The sequence below is a fragment of the Acanthochromis polyacanthus genome, chromosome 14 (genome assembly GCF_021347895.1).
Source record: "Acanthochromis polyacanthus isolate Apoly-LR-REF ecotype Palm Island chromosome 14, KAUST_Apoly_ChrSc, whole genome shotgun sequence".
NCBI lineage: Eukaryota > Metazoa > Chordata > Actinopteri > Pomacentridae > Acanthochromis > Acanthochromis polyacanthus.
In genome coordinates this window covers 24,071,497-24,092,805 of record NC_067126.1, presented here as the reverse complement: position 1 = coordinate 24,092,805, position 21,309 = coordinate 24,071,497, and the positions used below count along the sequence as shown (strand labels likewise).

The 21,309-nt window shown below is 41.6% G+C and overlaps 2 protein-coding genes across 4 annotated transcripts in view; one reads left to right on the top strand and one right to left on the bottom strand.

The window, feature by feature from the left end:
* Positions 1-303: 303 nt before the first annotated feature.
* On the bottom strand, positions 304-8,563 carry LOC110966926 (eIF5-mimic protein 2-A-like). Its single transcript, XM_022216425.2, has 12 exons — positions 8,438-8,563; positions 7,719-7,792; positions 5,367-5,543; positions 4,953-5,047; positions 4,787-4,852; positions 4,473-4,608; positions 2,910-3,019; positions 2,466-2,636; positions 1,984-2,130; positions 1,529-1,667; positions 1,160-1,282; positions 304-971 (listed from the first exon to the last, which is right to left on the bottom strand). Exons 2-12 carry the CDS (start codon positions 7,780-7,782, stop codon positions 940-942), a joined length of 1,260 nt encoding a protein of 419 aa, XP_022072117.1. The 5' UTR covers positions 7,783-7,792; positions 8,438-8,563; the 3' UTR covers positions 304-939.
* A 713-nt stretch (positions 8,564-9,276) lies between these two features.
* The window catches only part of myo1b (myosin IB), a 67,867-nt gene continuing 55,834 nt past the window's right edge, over positions 9,277-21,309 (top strand). For 2 of the 3 annotated variants that reach the window (XM_022216424.2, XM_051958595.1), the window contains exons 1-2: positions 9,277-9,713; positions 19,529-19,674. In XM_022216424.2, the coding sequence (XP_022072116.1) occupies positions 19,549-19,674 (126 nt within the window). In that variant the 5' untranslated portion in view covers positions 9,277-9,713; positions 19,529-19,548. The remainder of the gene's footprint in view (positions 9,714-19,528; positions 19,675-21,309) is intronic. The other variant, XM_022216422.2, reaches the window with a different exon arrangement.

The following is a 21,309-nucleotide window of genomic DNA, read 5'->3' as shown; positions in this document are numbered from 1 at the left end:
AACCATAATTACCATTTAAAGTGGGATAGGGGTGAAGTGACTGAGATCGGTTGTTTGCACCTCAGGTCACGCATGCCAGGCTGCCTTTCTTGATTACATGATTAGGTGAGGCAAGAGGAGATCAACCAGAGGAAGTTTTGAAAGGAACACAGGTTAATTCTGTAACACATGGATTTTCTTGAATTTCTGCACATTCTAACTTTTCCATATCACTGGATGAGTATAATGACATTCTCTGCTGATTTCTTAATAATATTTGCCTCCACAAGCTCACGCTAAATAAATAAAGACAGCAGTAATAAAAACCATTAACTTCTGTTTATTTTAGAGTGAATGATAAATGGGGGGGAAACCCTAGAAAGCTAGCAAAGACAAGATGCATGGAAAAATTGAAGTTGAATTCACTGCCACCTTAGCCATTGCTGTTTAAATTGGCACATCTCCATCACCAATAATGGAGACAGCATCTAAAAACTGGCAATAAATTCAAAGTTGTCGCATAACTGCCAGAGACTAATTTGCCTTTCAGAGGACCAGCATATCATGGCTACACAGACAGACCTCTGGCAAATAAGAGTTCCATGACTAAATACAATAGCTGTGAAATATGCCTTCAAACTGGCTAATTTTAAAGGGAATAATCTTTCCGTAAAAGCTTTGTTACAAGAAAGAGGTATCAATCTATTTAGCTAAATGTGGCACTGTGACTGGCTCCTGAAGGAGTATAAAGAATAGTACAAGTATTGGTTTAGACAGAAAGCATGTTGAAAAAAATATTAAAGCCCTTACATTACATTTCAATTATATATGAGGAGGTAGAGAATAGAAAGAGCAAAAAAAAAAAGAAGTATAGACAGACTTCTGTAACAAATCCTTGTACTGCATCTGATGTTATGGTAATTTAAAAATACAAATTCAGAAGGTTGTAATAGCCAGTCCTCAGTCTGCCTCCTCTTCCTCAGACTCAGACTCTGGAAAAGATAAAAGAACAGTCACTGGTGTGGCCAAACATCTATGCACACTGGGTCATTTCAACTAATAAGTGGGACAGAAAAGAAGACACTGAGTAGAGGAGATAAACACCGTGTTTCTGCCAAACTACAGCTGTGGGAGATGGAACCAAAAACACGGACTAAAGAGGAGACGGCGCGGTGCCTACCTTCCTCTGCGTTCTTGAGCCACTCGACAAATTTTTTCATCTGTTCAAGGAAAACGCTCTTTCCTTTGGCTTGGTGGGCTTCGTTGTACCACTTCAGAATTGCCTCCTCACTCAAAACATCCGCTTAAAAGATTAAAAAAAAAAAAAAAAACATTTCAACATGACGCCAGCAGCACAGATGCATCCGCAGGTGCTTGAGAAACAAATGTCGCCAAGCAGGTTGATGACATCAATCAAGACAAACTTTTGGCTATAATCTCTGGCCATCTGGCTTCATTCACACATGCCTACATAGCTTCCCTCCAGAAAATAAACTTTTCCTCAAACGTGACGGCAGAAATGGGAGATTTATGAGCAGATTTAACTCACCTTTGTAGAGAAGTACAACAATTTTCTGAAACGCCTTCATGAAGTGGATGTTGTCATAACAGTACTCCTGGATCTTCAGCAGGAGGGTAAGTTCAGAGAGGCCCTGGGAGGTAAAAGCCTTCAACAGTGGGCTGTATTGCTGAGAAGGTAAAACAGGGAAATTAGAGATGTAGGAGTACAGAAATTGCAAACTTCACACAAGTGGTGGGAGGGAAATCCAACATATCTCTTCAATTTCTTACATTACTTCCACTTTGCTGGTGGAATAGCTTTGGGCAAATCAATTATCTTCTCTGCTAAGTTCAAAGCCTACAGCAGCCTGGATTTTGACACATCTCTGAGGCACAATTTAATAGGGGCATCCGTAAGTTTCTTTAGATCTCTCATTTCCCTGCGTGTTGTCATAGCTGCCACAGAATAAAAGGAACAGCAGAGACACACAACAAAGGTGTCACCTTTAAGTGTTTAATGGCTTGTTCTGTGACGAGCTCCTCCTTCTTGTTCCACTCCACGGAGCTCATTACACTGGACCAAATTAGTCCAATCATCGTCTGCTCGGATATGTTGTTCTTCTTGATTTCCTCTCGGACGTAGACGATGATCTGCGAGACGTGAGCCAAGAGACGGAGCACACATTATTGACAACGCAGGCAGACCATAGCCAACATATGGTGAAGCTTATTGCTTATCAAATCCTGCAGAAGTCTGAGGTATGAGAACCCTGGCAGGACACAGAGCCTTGCAGGTGCAGATAACATGTTCAGGTCGAGTGGATTTTAGGAACTTGTCATTGATTCACTGCATCCATTTCTCCCACCACAACTCAAGACAAACGAGTGCAGAGGTCAAGAAGGAAGCAATCTTAAGTGTTACCCTCAGTGGTGGGCTACAAAAAGACACTCAGTGCAAAAGAAGCTGCAACACTAACAAGACTTACATCTTTGAGGGGGTCTCCACGTGACATTTGATCCTGAAGCTCTTTCTGCAGCTCCTTGCGAGCACCTATGGATTGCTGGTTTCTGGCAAAATCTGAAAGCTCCTTGAGCCCGGCATCTGTGAAGTACTTTGAGAAGTGCTCACAACTGCGCTTGTTGGCAGGAAACAGTTCCTGAAAATCACACAGTCAAATATTGAAGCAGATCCGACTCGGCCAGACAAGCCAGACAAGCTTACATCAGCAACTTAGAGACCTTTGGTCATTAATTGCCTGAATGCCAAATGCCACAGTAGTTTGGAACTGTTTGATTCACAGAGCTCACCGATTTCGTCTTCATCAAAATATCTTATTTACAGTGCAGACAGACTGTTGAGCCGTACTGAATGGAAAAAACTGCTTCGCTACAGAGTTGAAAAGGTTTTGTATTTAAGATGTCAGTCTCACCATAAGCCTGTTGTCCATGCCAACCTTTCGAAGACTGGCAGCAACTGAGTTGATGTCCTTTTCAGAAAGCCAGGATTTGAAGAGTTTTACAGCAAAGCATGCTGAAACACCTGAACAAATGCATAAAAGTGTGTGTCAGCTGCTACAAACAGACCTGCCAGGATAAAGTTAAGCCTGAGTAATACTACAGTAAACAACCCCACAGCTTTTATCTGGAACAATGCCACGGAGAAGGAGGAGTTTGGGCCAAAGGTATATTAAAGATTAATCTACATCTAAACAAAATACAATATGATTTAGGTGAGTAGAATTTTAATCGCTAGAAACATTAGAAAATGTCAAGTAGGCAACAGCTACCTCTCACTTATATCTGTTGAACGGCCAAATGACAATCATTGGGCGCTGTTGGATTAAATGAGGATATCCATCAGCTGCGTTTGTGGCCGTTCTGTTACAAGCAAATTAAGGCAAACCTCAATATTACTATGTGCACCTTTTTTGCTTAATTATGGATTCATAATCTAAATAACTATTTCAGCTACTTCACACAGTAGGCTGGTTTATTATGTCTTTCCACAGAACTGCCAACACTGCATCCCCAGCTTTTTGTGAGGGGATTACAAACTATTATCACGTTGGCATAAAATGTGTGCGAGTTTTGTGCTACAATGTTAAATGAAGACTAAGTTTATTGCAAATGTATTTTCATCTGTGCACATTGGAAAATAAGTAAGGAAGTAAAGCAGTGGCAGCACAAAGCAAAAATATATTTAAGACAGAGTGGAAACATCATACTTGTTACCAAAAACGGGGGAACAAATTTTCAAAACTAAAATACCAATATGGTATCAAAATCCCAGCATTCGTTAAGTTATATAATGATCAATTACCCTTTGTTGGCAGTAGTTCGTATGGCTATCTTAGGAATACAGTTCTGGGATCGCAGATAGCTACACTTGTTCATGGAATTTTCCCCAAATGTTTGGCTTTCAATATTCAATCATTTAAAATACTGGCATCATTACAATTGTCACAAATAATGCTTACTACACTTGCCTGTCAGAAAAATACAAGAATGCAAGCACATGTATGTGACTGGTTTCATGCAAATAACTAACAAGTGTAAAACAAAATGGCATCACAAGTCACCACTCAAATCCATAAACTCAAATGGAAGAAAATTATTGTAATACAAACGCTGATTCAATTCAACTCTCTTAATAGAAGGTCTGTTCTTCCCTGTTGAATGTCTCATAAAACCTGAGACTTAAACAGCTTTCTTTATATACTTAATGAACCTTTCTCAGCAGCTGAAAACAAACATGACAGTAGGCATCAAAGGCATTTCCACAGGCTCTGATTAAAAGGAACAGCTTCTTACTCTCTGCGCTTGTTTGCATGATTGTCCATCTCTCTGTTAGTGGCAGACTAAAAACCATCAAGCATTGCAAGCATTGTGTAGGCTAATTTACATATGTACATTTCAAATGGCTGATTAATGTCAGGAAATGGACAAAACAATGAACATAACTTTGCAGACCTATGACGTATAAAACCGCATACCTTCTTTGACGAGGTTCTCATTGAAGAGGCTGCTGAGAATGGATGCAGAGAGATTGCCATTGGCCAGCAGAATTCCTGTTAGCATGGCCAGCTTGTTGCGCTCAGACTCTGTGAAGCCCTTGAGAAACAGCAGCAGCTGCCAAACAGTAAACATACAAACACATTCCTGTAGGCTGAATTGAGTCAGACATATATAGTCATATTGTTTTGGGTTTTTTTTCTTGCCCTGAACTAAAATAGCTGTGAATTCAGAGACTCGACTGGGACATATAGTGCATGTTCTTGTGTAGATGGCCTTGAACAAAATAGCAAACCTTTTTGATTTCTTCCTCAAATCCTTTCTCCAAGTATTTGTAACGCCTGATGAGCTTGTTAAAGACCTAAGCGGAAAACAAAGCATGTTTCATTATTTATACTTAATTGTTCTATTTAACTTTTTATTGATAAGAGTGAACTGAGCAAGAAAACAATGGTTTTCACCTGGGCATACGCCTGCATGGTCTCCATGTCCTCTTGTGCTTTGAATAGACAGAACTCAGTGCAGGTCACGTCGTCTGACAAAGTTCCCCCTGGGGCTGAACATAAACACATTTTCTTAATTTTGTCAGTGAATGGCTTTACCTTGCACAGTTAATTGCTACAGTTGCTTGAAACATAAGAATTAAGTCGTATTCTTTTAACTATACATGTTTCAATAGTGGTAACTACTGTGACAAAATCAATACTGAACCGCAGGCACAAGTCTTTATTTATCCTGGCATGCTAGTAGTTGATGATGCAAATGTTGCAAAACTTTGGAAACAGACTGACTTCACTGCCATCACAACAATAATCCTGCAATGAAAATGTATTTGGAAAGCCAGGAAAAAAATCCAAAAGAGTTCCACCGCTTACCCAGCATTCCACCAGCCACCAGGATGTCGAACAGAATCTCAGCATAGCGTCGGTAGTCGAGCTTGGCACCAGAGGCATCAAGGAACTTTGCGACAGCTTCCAAATCAGTGCCAGTTTGGTTCAGACCTTGTACGATGCTTTCCTGAAACTGGGAAGGGTCAAACCTCTCCTTTTCATCTGTTAAAACGGCAGATAATACATTCAGTAAATCCCAGTCACTTACTTCAACTATGATACACTGGGACTGCATGATATTGGGGAAAAACTGACATTCTGATCATATGTTTTTCTGCTATACACGGTGAAATATGACAAAAAAAAAAAACAAAACAGGAATTTTCCCCAGAACTAGAACAATGCTGTGACTACACTAAAACCTGAATGTATGCAGACCTTTGGAATATATCTTTAGACCGTTACATGTGCAGTGGACACACGACGTATGGCTGTAGCAAATCAATACAGTGAGCTTATATTTTAGGTTTGCTGTCTCTTCTGTTTCTGTACTCAGGACAGAAAAAAACTTTACATTTTTTGTCAAGTGTGTATTATGAGTAAGGCAACTTCTACAAACCACAGTAAACTTTAAAGGACAAATATACTGAGCAACCTTTGGCTCGCACTGGCAAATAAATGCAGTGAGGGTGATGGAGACTCTAAACTGAAAGCTGTTGAATACAAAGCAGTCATTTTTTGTGCGTCAGTAGTTTAATTTTAAAAAAACAGACACTGTATGACCCATTTCTGTGCAAAACGGCTGCTCACATGCTGAGTGAAAAATAAGAAGACTGATGTATTTTTACTTTTGCAGTGTGGATCATTGCAGTGCATACGCACTACTTACGCACTGCCGACACACCTGGTGTAGCCACTTTATTGATTATAGGACAATCTGCATGCGTTTACTGTAGCCATTGAACAACTTTTTCAAAAGAGGGAAATATTCTTTAATGACTGCTATTATTGCATAGAGGAATGCATCTGCATTGAAAATAATATTAATGAAAAAACTTTAAAATGTAAAAATAACTGTTTGGAACCTTTATCATATGGTGTAACACTGGCATTTAATACTTCATTTTTGCTTTAGCTGGCATTGAGATCTGGCTCTGCCCTCCTCATACAGGGCTTTATGGTGCCGATTTAACTGCTCAAATAAAAATAGTTGTGTTGCCTCATTTGGTGAAAACAACTGATAGACACTGCTGGCAGAGTACCTGTTATAGGTAAACACCGCCCTTTCTGTAGCTGAAACATTTCCATACAACTGACACAGCGTTTCTTTTCTGCAACCACATCTTCCCTTACAGAGTTTCTCTCCTGTTCCTTGCTTATTCTGCTGTGCATATGTGGAGCAGACAGATCAACAAACTCACTGTTTGATGAATATAATTTTAAAATATGTGTATCCAAGTAAATTACACTACCATTCAAAGGCTTGGAGTGACTTAGAAATGTTCTTATTTTTGAAAGAAAAACCGTTTTTCTCAATGGAGAAGACATTAAATTCATCAGAAACGCAGTCCAGACATTGTTAACGTGGTAAATGACTGTTCGAGCTGGAAACAGCTGATTTTTAATGGAATATTGACATTGGTGTACAGAGGCCCCTCTCCAGCAACCATCACTCCTGTGTTTTAATGGTACATTGTGTTAGCTAATGGTGTTGAAAGGCTAATTGATGATGAGAAAACCCTTGTGCAATTATGTTAGCACATGAATAAAAGTGTGAGTTTTCATTGAAAACATGAAATCGTCAGGGTGACCCCAAACTTTTGAACAGTAGTGTGTGATATGAGGCAGACTTCTCTTGAAGATTAGTTATGGAGAATAAGAAATGTTTAATTTTTGTCAGTATCCAACACCAAAGTAAGCAGCAAGTTATAGCATCATGTTTGAGTTAATTGTCCTTGCTTTAAAATGCATTTTCTGATATGTGACTTTAGGACAAGCTTACGTGCATAGCTGATGCTCAAATGATACATTATACAGCCCTAACCCACACTCCGGCTCTCTCCCAGGTCCAGGCTAATACATTTATATTCAATTACTGCCCTTGCCTTCAGTGGCAATGAAACCACAACACCAGTTTCAAGGATGGTAAAACTTGTTTACTATTTGGTCAGTGAATGAATAGGCATGTTTTTCTTCAGATTTTTATCTCGAATAGTACACCACACTGGATAGAAAGGTCAGTGATGTAAAAAGCTGGGGCAAAATCAGGCAGGTCTACTTTGTGAAACCTAAGGGAGAACCACTTTGTTGAAAAATATCTTTTAAAAAAAATACATTTGTGTCTGGTGTTAACTTTGTACTGCAGAAGTTTGCGAGTACTGCCGTGAAGTGTCTCACCTCTTTTCCGGGTTTTGAAACGCTGGCCTGTTAGCGTAGGCTTCTGCTGCCTTTGATTACTCATAAAAGACTCTCTGGAAGACAAAATGTCACGATTAGGAAATAACAAGCTCCATCTGTCCACCTCCATCTATTCATAAATATGCATTACTCAACATTAGGTAGAACTCTCGTGACAAAGATAAAACACGCTGGACATTAGCCACCTTTATTACTTCTCTGCCTGACATACAGCTGGGAGGAGGGGATTGTGAGCCTAACCAGCCGTACATAAACTACTCACACCAACAACGATGTTATACATTGTTACAGTTTAATGGATACAACCAATGTTAACATCGTTAATATTGCCTCGAGCTGGATAGAAGCTACATATTAACAGCAGAGATTTGGACGTCCGTCTACTGGCAATCACTGTTACGATACACGACATGATGAGAGTTTACGCTGCATATATTAAAGAAACACTGCCTAAACAAGACCTGACATACTAACTCAATCTATAACACTAATAATTTAAAATAGTTAAATGCAGAAGAGCGAACTCGAGATATCTGACTTCCGACAACACCGGCTAATGCTAGCTAGGTAGCGTGCTAGCTGGCTAACTACAACCTCTCTCAGCTTCCTTTATTTATCTGAGGCCGTGACACGTTTGGTCTAAATATATACGTTATCAGCGTTCGGTTACACGAAACAAAAAAACACCAGCAACTCACAGAAATCCTCTTTATGAACAAAAACAGTCCGTGAAAAAAACTAGTTCAACTGGACTCCAGTACAATCAGGTCTGGGGGAAGAGGAAGGCGCATGCGCATTGACAGAAGCTATCTAGGTCGGTGCGCAGTAGTGTGAAGAGTTAAGTTGTTTAAAAACTAGGAACTTATTGACGGGCTTAAATAAAATTTGCGTTTAATGAAGGATAAGTGCATTTCCTCTCTACTTGTTGCCACTGATGGATAGCTAACATTACGCTAATCCTACAAATCCACTCCAAATCGTCACAATCTGAAAATTAGTGGAAGAAATGCTCCAAAACAGTGCATCAGAATCAGTTTCCTGGTCCTGAGGAATTGGTTTTAGTGTTTCATATTTACACACCAAACCGACCCGACCCGGGGCTAGTATCAATAAAAGCTCGTCAACAAGTCCTTGCTATCTAGAATTAAGACACAGGAGGGGGGTGTTGTGCTGTCGGGTGGCTGGTGTAGGCTAACTGTCTGTGGGATGAAGGGAAAACTTTGATGTTGCGTTGAGGCTCGCCTCGTAAATCTCCGCTTTATTTCCAGGAAGTTCTTCAAACGTGTTTGATCCAACCAAATTTGCATTTTCCCTCTATTTTTAACCAAAGACAAACATTTGAAACCAATCTCATAAATAATTTAAAACTAGCCTTATTGATAATGAATCCTTATCACAGACCAACACATCTATCGTTGTATTTATCCTCCCACTCTCACAGTTGAGTCATCATTTTCCCAGTGGCATAGAAGCAAACCCAACTATCTTCTACACACAAAATTAATAGCCTAAAATGCTCTGTGCTGCTTGAGTTAGACAATGTGAAATGAACGCTGCTTTGTAAATGTTTGATGTGCTTTCGTTGCATCTCCATGTGATGATTCCAGATGGTCCCAGATGTGGAAGAAGCATTAGAGGCGTTATTTCCGACAGCATTTAAAGGCAGCGCCACCCTCCTCTTCACTTAGAGGTGATTAGGGGACTCTGGACTAGCCCAGAGACGCCGCTCCAGCCACTCCCTACGCCCGGCAGACCCTGCGCTCTCCAGCCCATCTAGAGCTCCATTCAAAGAGCTGAGATCCGGATGAGAGCCTCGTTTAAGTCTCATCTAGTACAGCCGCGTTGAAGTGAAGGCAAGCGGGGAAGGGCTTCAGGAGCGCTCCACATTTGGAGAAGCACCCCTGGATCTACTTTTTTTTCTGTCTTTGGAGTGGATATAAGACCAGACGGAGCAAGTCTTGCAGAGATAAAGAGGCAAGTTGGGTATCTTCTGTTTGCTTGGCTTGCTGCTGTTCCAAATGTAGCGGTTCTGCCTTTTTTATGAGTGTTACACTGTTGCATTCGCGGGTAACTCTTGAAAAGTTAACTTTTCATCGCTTTTAGATCGCCTGCTTCCCAAACTCATTCATTCCGCCTCACTTCTTCCTACAGGAGGGGGTTGGGATTTTTCTTTTTCTTTTTTTTTTTTGGTGAGTATCTTCCTTTTTCTTTGTGAGCCAGTTGTAATGGTTGGAGGATGAAGCTGGTGGGACTAATTAAGTCTGAGTTTGGCTGTTTATCTCTTTCACCGTCCAAACCGAGGCTCGTTCAGCGGTGCTGATGGAAACTAAGGTCTCTAATTGCCTACATCTGCAGGCGAGAACCAATCTTTTGTAAGCCAAGTGAGCCAAATCGCTGCAGAGCAGACCCCGACGCTGGAGGCAGTAGCATATGTCAACTCTAAAACTCGTTCAGAGTTCAGTCTTTGTCATCAAAGTTGACTTTCCAGTGTGGATGTAGAGCTGTCTGTGTGAGGGAGGACTTTTGATCAGCTGCAGGGATAAATGAAACTCTGAGGATTAGGCAAAAAAAACCTACTAAACTTTACATTATCTGCTCTGTGATCTATGGATAAACCTGGATATTGGCTGAAAAAAAGATCAGTGTCATCTTAAGTACTGGATAAAGTGACTGAAGGTGGGTTTGACCTTCAGTGTATGCCTGGGATCTTAATGCAACAGACTGGAATAAACTCCTGCTCAGCATGGACTGCATGAATAAAACTATTCACCTCCCAGAGAAACATCCAAAAGTTCCCCCCTTGACAGAGTTGACCTGTTAACTTTCTGCTGGATGTTTCCTGTGGGATCCAGTGTGGAATTCATAGAAGAGGAGTTTATACTCTATGGGAAGAAAAAAATAGTTTTAGGAAAAAGTAAAGCTATACCACACTATGATGTTAAATACTGTCATTATATATGGGGGAAAAAAAACTATAAAATCTCCCTGGAGTTCTGCAGAAACTGTGCTTTTATATTGGTGTTAATGCATAATTTAAATGGATCTTTTAAACATTTTTTTGCACAAGCCTGTTAAGTTCTCACTATGAGCGTTTTTATGCATTTGCCTTCTGAAAATATTCTTGCTTCACCAGGATGGGGCCACGACTTTCGGTTCATTGCCTTTTTGATGCTGGATCTTTTTCTATGCTTCTTTGAATCCTGCAGTTTTTTTAACTTCTAAGTCCGCTGGTGAACTTAAAACCCCGAGAGGATCAGATAAGACATTTAACCAAAAATACAAAAAAGGGACTTGTGTCTATTCCTTTGTGGTTTTCCTCTTATATGTCCCACCCCTTTTGGCCTGATTGTCAGTCGGGGAAACCAGATGGGAACTTTATTAGCCGCACTGATCAAACAAACAGTGATGTAAGATGATGTGAAAGGTAGTGCGTGGTAAGCTCTCAGAGCCGCAGTGCCGACTCCTGGAAAAAGTAACAAGCATTTAGCTCAGTTGGAAGAGGGCTACTCTAGTTTCTCTGCTCAGCGTGAGCTTGTTGGGCAGCTTCCATGAAGTTGCCACAGTATTTTTAAGTGTGCCAAAAAGCCTCTTCATGAACACTGCGAGAGATGCTGTGGTTGTAATGCAGGCTGTATAGAGAACTCAAGTCCCCCAGCTGCTACCATGGTGATGAATAGTGTTTGCACTTTTTTTTTTTTTTGCATGTGTAGCTTATTGTGGGGAGGCGTGCGACTTGTGTTAGTCCTGCATCAACAGAGATGGACGGGGAGGCAGGGGGGCACATGTGCAGCTCCACTGTGTTAAAGCCTTCAGCCTGTTTTGCAGAAGGATCTTCTGAAGCATCAAAAATCCTCTGAATGTTACATTTCCAGCTCAGCACCCCATCAACGTTGCGATACATCAGATCTCATTGGGATCTCCCCCCCCCCCCCCCCCCCCCCCCCCGCCCCATTGCTGTAAATTACTTGAAAGAAGCTAGAGGGGGGAGACTCACACATTGTCTCCAAGTTTGCTGTCCTAACAAAGAACTTTTTCCCTGTGCCGTTTAGCTCTGAACATTTTCCACCAATTCGACTTAACTGCTTAAGCTTCACTTCTTTTGTCTCCCTAAAGAGCCTGGGGTAATAATGTTGTACATTTTGATTTCTCTCACTCCCCTGTCAAATCCAGTACAGCTGCTTTCTCCATTCGCTTCCATAAAACGGAGCCAGACCAAGTGTTTCACTGCCTGTCGTGCAGACGCCGCTGAATGTAGTGCAATACACAATTCCGCTCCTGTTCTCCTGTGTGCATTTATTTAATAGCCCATAAGTTTAATCACTTTTGAGGCAAAGCTACTGGTGCGGCTCCACTTTGTGAACTCAGACGATCAAGAAATAAGAGCGCTGATCACATTAAATGTGTAGAACAGAAAGCCCTTAGGAAAGGTGCTTTTTTTTTCTTTTTTATTCGCTTTGTTGTAAAACTCCACTCTAATAGACTAAATAAATCCCTCCGTCGGGATGCAAGTGTCACTGCAGTGAATGAGAGCTCTGTCCCAAACTACCTGGACCTGCCGGTGTTTAGATAGTTTGCCTCTCTAATCCCTTTAAAGCAGCACATGCTGACGGTCCAGGTAATGCTTTGTGTCACTTAGTACAAGGTTTACTGCCACTTTTTTTTTTTTTTTGTAATAGAAGTTAAAATCCGGCTCACAGGTTTCACCGGGTCAATCCAGCACATATAAATCACTCTTGGATTGCATCCCGTGTCTTAAACACTTTTCCTTGACCTCAATGGAAAACATCACGAGGTCGAGGAAAGATGTTAAAGAGAATTCATAGGAAATGGGAAGAGACAACCACAGTGCAAAGAGAATTTAACTGCACTTACACTTCGATGCTATGTGATCACGCAAACGCTGTTGACTTGGGCCTGCTGTGGATGGTTTGTCACTTTTATTGTTGCTGCTGCAAGGAATGGTTGGAGCAGTGTTATCTCCTTTCCCTTTGGAAAAGATGGACCAATGTGTCCTAAAGGAGATAAGAAATCAAGCATTGAAGCACATTTCTTGAGCATTTAGAGAATCTGACCCCCTTCTATCACAGCTTCCACTCAGTTAGAAAGCTTGAGGAGCAAAAAATACAATTTAACCTCAACCTTGGTTCTTTCAGTGTTGCATAAGGGGCTTCTTAGCACACTTAACCAGCATGAAAGAGAGGGAAAATTTAGCTTGCCTCAGCTTCCAACCTTGAATTTTAAGCAAAGTTATTTATATGTATATATGATGAGTGTAATACTAAGCTCATGTCCTTTATCAGCACTGTGTGATGAGTTCTGATCATATTTGATTGACAGGGACCTTCCATCCAAGGCCATCATCCCTACAATATTTCAGTGAAATGGTTGCAGTTGCTTGATTGTGAGGGTGGCTTGATTGATCTGTGCATTTTTTTTTTTTAACATGTAGTTCAGCTTGGGTGACCTTTAACCTGCTAATTTGTGCTGTTGACCAATAGCAAACATCTTACCAGTGCTGACCTTCAAGGAAGCAGAGGGCCAGAGAGTAGGAAATAGAGGAAGCTGTCAAAGCTTATCAGCTGTGTTACACCATTCGCTGAAATTTATTCTCACCTATTGGAGTAGTCCTCCCCAAAAAAAAAAAAGATTTGCTGAGACACAAATCCGAGAAGCAAATATAGACTATGTAAAGGCTGCATCCTAAATCGTAAGCTTTTCTTTTTACATTGCATACAATTTGGACATTTGCCATAATATTGCACCTTAAACTTTGACCATTGAAGTGTAAGTCAAAATGAGCTGTCATTTTTCTGGTATCTCTCAAGGGCTCAAGCTTGTTTGTACTTGTGCAAGACGCCATGGCATATGTGACGTGACTGCATGGACGGTTTTTGGCCAGAGTAGTGAGAGAAGCATGCTGGTTTGCATACTGCAAAGTCCGACCGGATGTAGCAGGACATCCTGGTATTTTGGACATACTACATTTGATATGGTATTTATTACTCAATGAAGCTATTTCTGGCATACACTATAGTATCTATGTATAGCTACTGGAACACACCCAAAGTATCCTAGTAAGGTGTTGGAACACTGCGTGCCACTGAAACTACTTCAGTGCACCTTGGCATTGATTCTCCAAGTTTCTGAAATTCTACTGGAGAGATGGAACTCTTTTCTTCCAGTAGATACACCCTCATTTTGTTTTTTTTGGTGATGGAGAGCATTCAGTAACACCAAAGTCTCCCAAATGGGGTTCAGTTGGGTTGAGGTCTGGTGACTGTGAAGGCCATGACATCATTGTCATCAAATCATTAAGTGACCCCTTATGTCTTGGATGGGGTATTATCGGGACAGCAGTGTTTCATTGCAAGTTAAAGGTGTACCTTTCCTCGAAGGGGATAAGTGGGCCCAAACCATGTCAGCAAAATGTCTTTTAGAGCATAACAGAGACCCTGGAACCCCTCACCTCACCAAAGGGGTCAAGGATTCAGGTTTTTCCCTTTAATTTATCATGCATCTGTACATTATTTAAATGAACTACGTGAAGTTGTTGGCGACCAAGTGGAGGTTTCAAGTGTGCTCACCAACCATAAGTGCACTTGTTTGCTTAGAGAGGTTCATCTCAGTAGGTTTTTAGGATAGCACAAACCAAACACTGCCACGAAAATAGAAAAAAAGCTTGTGGAGCTGCTGTGACTGATTAGCAGCAACTCAGCTATTTAGAAAATTAGCTTGCCCACCTCAAATGAATGAGCAGAATACAGAAATTGCTAATGACATTACCAGGACTTTGGCAGATTGTTGTGTGATCAGCAAAGACCCAATTGCTCATAGTAAGGAGCTGACTCCTCCACATTTCATGCACTCTGTGGATTCATTACGGTGTGGCTGTGCCGCAGTTGGTCAGCTATTGGCTCATGTTTTGCAGCTACTTGTCTCGATGCCTCTCTACAGTTTGAGCTGTATTGTAAATAAAGACCAGTGTTTGTTTGGGTTGCAGGTTGATGTTTAACCAGCCTGGATGCTTGTGCAGCGTGAAAACTCACATGCTGAGCTAATGAGGTAACATTTGTGTGATGTTTACCTCACGATTGAGTATATCTGCTTACGAGCAGTTATCCCATGTGGATGCCTTTTGATATAGAGGGCTGTCATTTAATAGCTGTCGTTATGCACGTGAAAGCAAAAAGTGCTTCTAGTTTGTGCAGTTTTTCAGTGAAGCTGCATGTGGTGAGACTGCAAGGATGTCTGGCTGCTTTATTCGCACAGATCTGCAGATCTGGGGACCTTGGATTCCAGGTCACTTTCCAGGCAGCTGTTTGCTCTCTGCCCTTCTAAACCTCTGTCCCGCCCTGCAATGATCTTTGGCACGGCCCCATGCCCTGCTGCTGCTCCATTAGGGAGGGCTTTAATCTCCATCATTGCCAGCAGCCTGTGATGTTGTGACTTCTCTGCCCCGTGACAAGGCCAGACTGATTTGAGGGAAATTTGCGGAGTATTACGCTGCATAATAGCCTTTGTTATCATTTGTTTGCATGTCGACACCACTGTATTCTCAAACAAACGATCCCAAGGTAGTATGATGACAACCACTTCTCTGTGCGTCTCTCACACAATTGCTTTCTCACACACCACATGTCATAGACAGCGAGCAGGCGTTGTTGATCAGAATGAAGATATTGACCGTTCCAGAATTGCTCACCACTCTGAGCTGCCTTATTTTTAATCAAGTACATGCGCCCTAACAAGTAAACATTGTTCCACTGGCTCCGCTTTTTGTATTATCACTACTTATGTTGTTTGCATGCAAGTGGCTGCATGGCTGTTGACCTTTCCTTTGGCTTTTATCCTTGCACGGGACAGAAAAAAACAAACAAAAAAAACAACACGTGGCCAGAGTCTAGGTCCTGTAAATAATATATGTACATTTAATGGAGTTTTTTTCATGTTTTCCCCGTCGCTTGATCTGGTTGAGAAATCTAGGTCAATGTCAGGGCCATGAAGCAAAGCATGTCTCATAATATTATAGTGACATGCGCTGAAAATCCCAGGTCCAGGCTTCCTATCACTATTAGACTTTAGATGATAAAATCTCTCGTGTTTTATATTTCTGTCGAGCAACTTAGCTCCTCTAAATACAGCACTTTAATCTGTGGGAATTATAGATCAAAGTCCAATTTTAAAATTTAATTCTGGGACTTGTACTGTATATCTTAGATCAAAACAGTAACTCAGTGGTGACCCTTTACTGACATTCAGGGTGTGTTATGTTTGATCCTCCCAGCGTGTCTCCTATATTGCGTAAGACTACAGTGGAAAGGAGTGCCAATAGATAGTATTGATTTGCATTTCTGCTGATAGCTGATGAAGAATATTAGCAGATTGTGTATACCAGGAAGTAACCAGTGCCTGTTGTTCTGTTATATGTGCTTATCATTCTTGAAAGAGTTGTAAAGTCTCCAGTCACATCCAACTGCATGGAAGATGTGTTTTTCTGACAGACTGATGTTTTTTGGTACATGAGGTCAGCGTTTAATGTGCCAAATTTAAATGTGTAAATCAGCCATCTGCCACTCACAGGCACTTTGCCAGTCAGGTTTTGGAGAGCGCACTCAGTTAAGGTGACAGACGAGGGCCGAGTGACCTAGAGTCTTGCTGCATCACTGATTCATGAGATCTAGATTTGGGATTAATAGCAGTCAGAGCACATTTGGTGCTTTCCTCCTAAACATCCAAAATTTAAAATGCATCCAAAATGAGACACTTCTATTCCAGTTTCTCACACTAATTTCCTAGAGAAGTACAAGGCAACTTTGATGAAGACTGATAAAATAAAGTGTTAAATCCCAATAAAATATCAGCATTTTGTTGTCTTTCATATGTACCAGTGTGGACCATATACGCAATATTCCTCATCTCTCCAGCACTCAGCAGTGAGGATAATCCCCTGAGTTTAATCAAGGCTGTCAGGTTTTCTCTCATTCTCCCTCTCTGGATCCAGTACAGCATTTAGCAGCAGGCAGCAACTCTTATTAATGGGATTGTGTCAGTGGCTGCCTGGAAGCCAGTTTCAAATCTGGGGTAGTGGGTTATCAGCAGAGGGGATGAGGGTGTCCAGGATGCTGACAGATGCCGTATGTTTTTTGGTCAGAACAGTGCAGTCTCTCGGGCGACATTTCCACATCGTGTTCTCCCTCCAGGTCAGCGAGAGGCTTCGGCATCTGTTTTCACTGAGGTTGAGCAGGCCGTGTCCTTTGAACACTTGTTTGTTAATACCAGAGACACTCTGAGCGTTTCACGTGCGTGCACTTGCTTTTGATGAGGCTGAGCAATGGGCTTGCGGTAGATTAACGAGAGGGTAGTAATTGGCTTGACTAATATTGATTGGTGTAGGGAAGTACAAACACTATCTGATGCTCTGGATAGTCAGTCAAATAGGAGGTAATGTATTTGGAAACTTTGGCTTATGCACTCTATAGAATGCACTAGGCTAGCAGAATGATTGAAACAACTCTGAAATGATTACTGCTTCATGCTGTGGAGAGCAGCAAAAAACAATAGCAAAAGGAACCGTGGAATGCCGAAGCAAAGCAGCAGCGTTATGAAGCTCTACAGACAGATAACATATGGAGTGAGATCACAGAGCAGGTGATTGCGGTTTCATCCCTCCAGAGAATTCAGCGACTACTCCATAAAGGAAATAACTTGATTTGAAAGTGCATTGCCGACAATCGAAGCAGCTGGTAGACATGAGCCGTGACTGGGAATGTTTTGACGCAGTGCCATCAGGCCACCAGGCTGCAGTATATTTGATGGGAACAAAGTAACCAACCTCAGCGGGCTGCGAGTTGACAAGCAAGCAAATATTTCTTCCCCCTACTTAGTGCATCCCTCTGAGTCGAGATCAAGCTGTTGACATCATCAGAGACGTTTACAGTGCCTCGCTTGCAAATGAACATAAATCACTTTTGCAGCGTTCTTTCTCAGCCAACCTTTTAAATATTTTGTCTTCATGCTGAGTGTGAGAGTGAGCGGTTTTGGAAATTGACTCCTGCCTACTACTAAGAGCTGGGCAACTTCTTTATGGGCCAATAACATTGTGCCCTGCAGGGGAACAGCAGCCGTTGAGAAAGTGAAATAGAAGTCTACACAGGGATTTTTTTTTTCTTTTGCCAGAACGTCATGCTGTTCCTAAGCTGCTGCTAAAAGTTGGTTTGACAGCTGAGAGAGAGGGTTATGCTTCGAGAACAAAGTCAGGATTTTTTCTTCTTGTTTTCCGAAATGTTGGAGCTTTGTGTCTTCCTGTTATGACTCCCCATACTCCATTCTCATATTAGCCCTCTGATCCAGTTGTTTAATCCCCAGATGCAAATTTGCCACATCTGTGTCTTCGCTTTGAAACTATGTATCAAATATTTATGGCATCTTTGAAGGAAAATGTCGTTTGTTCAGAGTGTCAGATGTTGGCTAATTTTGAGGTTGCTTCTAATTACCACTTCCATCAGTGCTTCATTCATTCCAAATGATGCCTAAAACATCAGAGTGCATTCTAAATACATATTTTGAGTTGTTGCAAACCACTATCTGTTTCTGATTTATGCTAAAAAGCGACATCTGTACTACGAGAGAAGCGAACAATAGATGACTGCATGTACTGGTCTTGTGTACACAGTCTGTCACAACAGCAGACATTAGGTTTTTGGTGCGGCAAAGCCCCGTATCAAGGCCCTGAATGTATCCCAGGCCCCTCTTTTATCTCCAACCCCATAGCATTGGGATTACTGTCCCAAAGGAGATGGAGGGCCACACTGGACTGAAAACTGCCACCCCCAGCACTGTCTTTGTCAGGGTGCACTGCAGCTCAGATCCCTTAACAGCCTCAAATATTATATTGCTGCAACAGGCGAGCAGGGTGGGGGGAAAAGAGAGAAAAAGATGGTACAGAGCAGTTTATCATTTTGGGGAGCCGTTTTTGATTCATAGGAAACCTTGAAACAGGAGCAGACTCCAGCTGAGCAGACACCCAGAAGTCAAGGGCAAAGTTCCCAAGTTATGCAATTTCCTATGGGACATTCTCGCATGCCACAGGGGGGAACAGGACTGAAAAGCCAATCGGAAGGCTACGCTGTGCCTCTGGAGGCAAACTCCTGGTGTACAAACATGTCCACCCCTGACATGAGTTTATTTGCATTGGCTAAGTTTAGGACTGTTTGTTTTCAAATCAGAGAATGCCTCTTAAAACTTTGCTGGAGAGCTCACAAATAATGGACGATGAAGACAAAACAGTGGCCTCGAGGGTGTAATGGAGATGCAGTGAGCTAGTGTTTTTCACTAAAATGCATTATTGTGTGGATCCGGCAGGGATGAGCTAAAAATGCATTTTCTTCGAACCAAAACGTGCAAAGATGGTTTTCTTTCTTTAAATACTTGTGCAATTTTTACATCCATGTTTGCTTGCTTGCTTGCTTGCAGTTTTCTGTGTCCTGACTCATAGGGATTTTTTGTTTTGTTTTGTTTTAGGTGTAGCCAAATGATGTGTGTGTTTGCACATGTGGTTCATGTACAAATGCATGATACAAACAACACAGGGAGGCACTATTAACAATATCCCATAGCGACACTGCTGGCTAAAATTACTTTTCTCACTAATGAAAATGGATGTCAGCATGAGTTTGTGGTCAATTTTTGCTGGGAACTGTATAAATAATGCTGCTTTCCTGGCATGTGTATACATTATGTATTAGCAATTATGTAACATACCCCTGTCTTCATCTTTTTTTTCTGTTCAGGGGGGACACCTACAGCCAAGATGGAGGTGAAGACGTCACTTCTAGACAACATGATCGGGGTTGGAGACATGGTCCTCCTGGAGCCCCTGTCTGAAGACTCATTTCTCGACAACCTGAGGAAGCGCTTTGACCACAATGAGATCTACGTAAGTCACTTATTTTTACAGTAATTGTATAGATATAACTATATTTCAGTTCAGTAGCAGTGTTACAGTCCTGTGTTGTGTTGCACGCTTCCTTCCAAAGACCACTATAGAAGGCTTCTCCAAGGAAATGCACAGATACTTTTCATAACTTCTATTGTTCCTCCTTTCCCTCACTTATTTCAGTCTTGGCTATGGAAGTGTTACAAAAGCAGAGACCACAGTAACCAACCAACCAATCAATAAATCAAATCGCAGAGGAATGTAGATGGTGCCTTCAAATGAGGCATGAAATCCAGAGCTCAAGAGCAACGAGGGACTGGCAGTCTGCTTGTCTCTAGAAGAAGCGAGTTGTTGAACTGTCGTCCTTGCATCAAAAAATTGGTTCTGGGCTTTGCGATGTGGCACTCCATGATTCTTCTGCGCAGCAGGTTGGCTGCTGTAGACGCTAGCCGTATGATTACAGTTCTGCCCTGCCTGTTGTTGGCTCTCGGGGCTCAAGGGATGATGTCACCTCTTACCGCGATGATTGCCTTGGTGACAGGCGAGGTATTTTGTCGAGAAGCAGCCCACATCCTGCTGAGGAAAGGGAATGATGTTTTCACATTTCAGATGCCCTCAATTTTTCTGTTGCAAAGTCTAAGCTCAAGGCTTTGTGTTGCCCGTGACCGAAATGCTGAGGATCTAGTTAAACATGGTGAAGAGATGCTTACACTTCACTAGTGTAGAATCTTTTTTTAGACTTAGCTTACTTCACGCTGCATGTGAAGTGAAAGTTTTAAAAGGAGAAAAAAAAGAATCTTATGGAAAGGTAAATCGCATGGCTTTGAGTCCATAATGGAAGCTTTTTGGAGGAATAAGCTGCACCTCAAGAGTGATGACCAGGAACAGCTCTGAAGCCTGTACTTATCCAATGAATCTGTGGTGTGCAATCCTTGCATGTGAATGGTTTTTTCCCCTCATGTGGCATCATTCCTTACAAATGGCTCCATCCCCCCACACCAAACTATCATATGACCGCTCACAGCAGAAGAAACTTGGCTTTGTCTTCCAGAGGGACAGCACATCATGTATCCAATAACTGCGGAAAATCAAAGCGACTGAAAATCATCCTGTTAACCGTTGCCCTGCTTCTTGTGTCTGACTGAGCAACAGGAATCGCTGACAACGTCGGTGTTTCTCAAAGTTTCTAATATTCCTGCTTTAGCCACAAACTCTACATTGTGAGTTGCACAACTGGGTGTAATGTCTTCTTTTCCTTCCTTGGGATTTAGACCACTGGAGACCTTTTGCTGGCTGCCCGTGCCCATTTTTCTTCACACCAAAGCTGTAGGAGAATGAAATTTTTTTTTAATTGGCTTTTACTGTTGCTGAAATTGCTTCCCTAACTGGTGTAATTAACCGATGTAGTGACATTTTCTAGCAACAGTCATCTTTTTTTTTTCCAGGGAAAGAGATTAGAATATTTACACTTCTGCTACCACTTTTAATCTGTCATGCCGCTTAACTTTCCACTCTAAAAGCAATATTTTTTTTAAATACTTGTGTATTGCTTTTTTATACATATCACAGACTTTTTGAATTTCAGTTCTGTAGGCGCTGCACATCTGATGTGTCATGCAAGTAGCTGTGATTTTG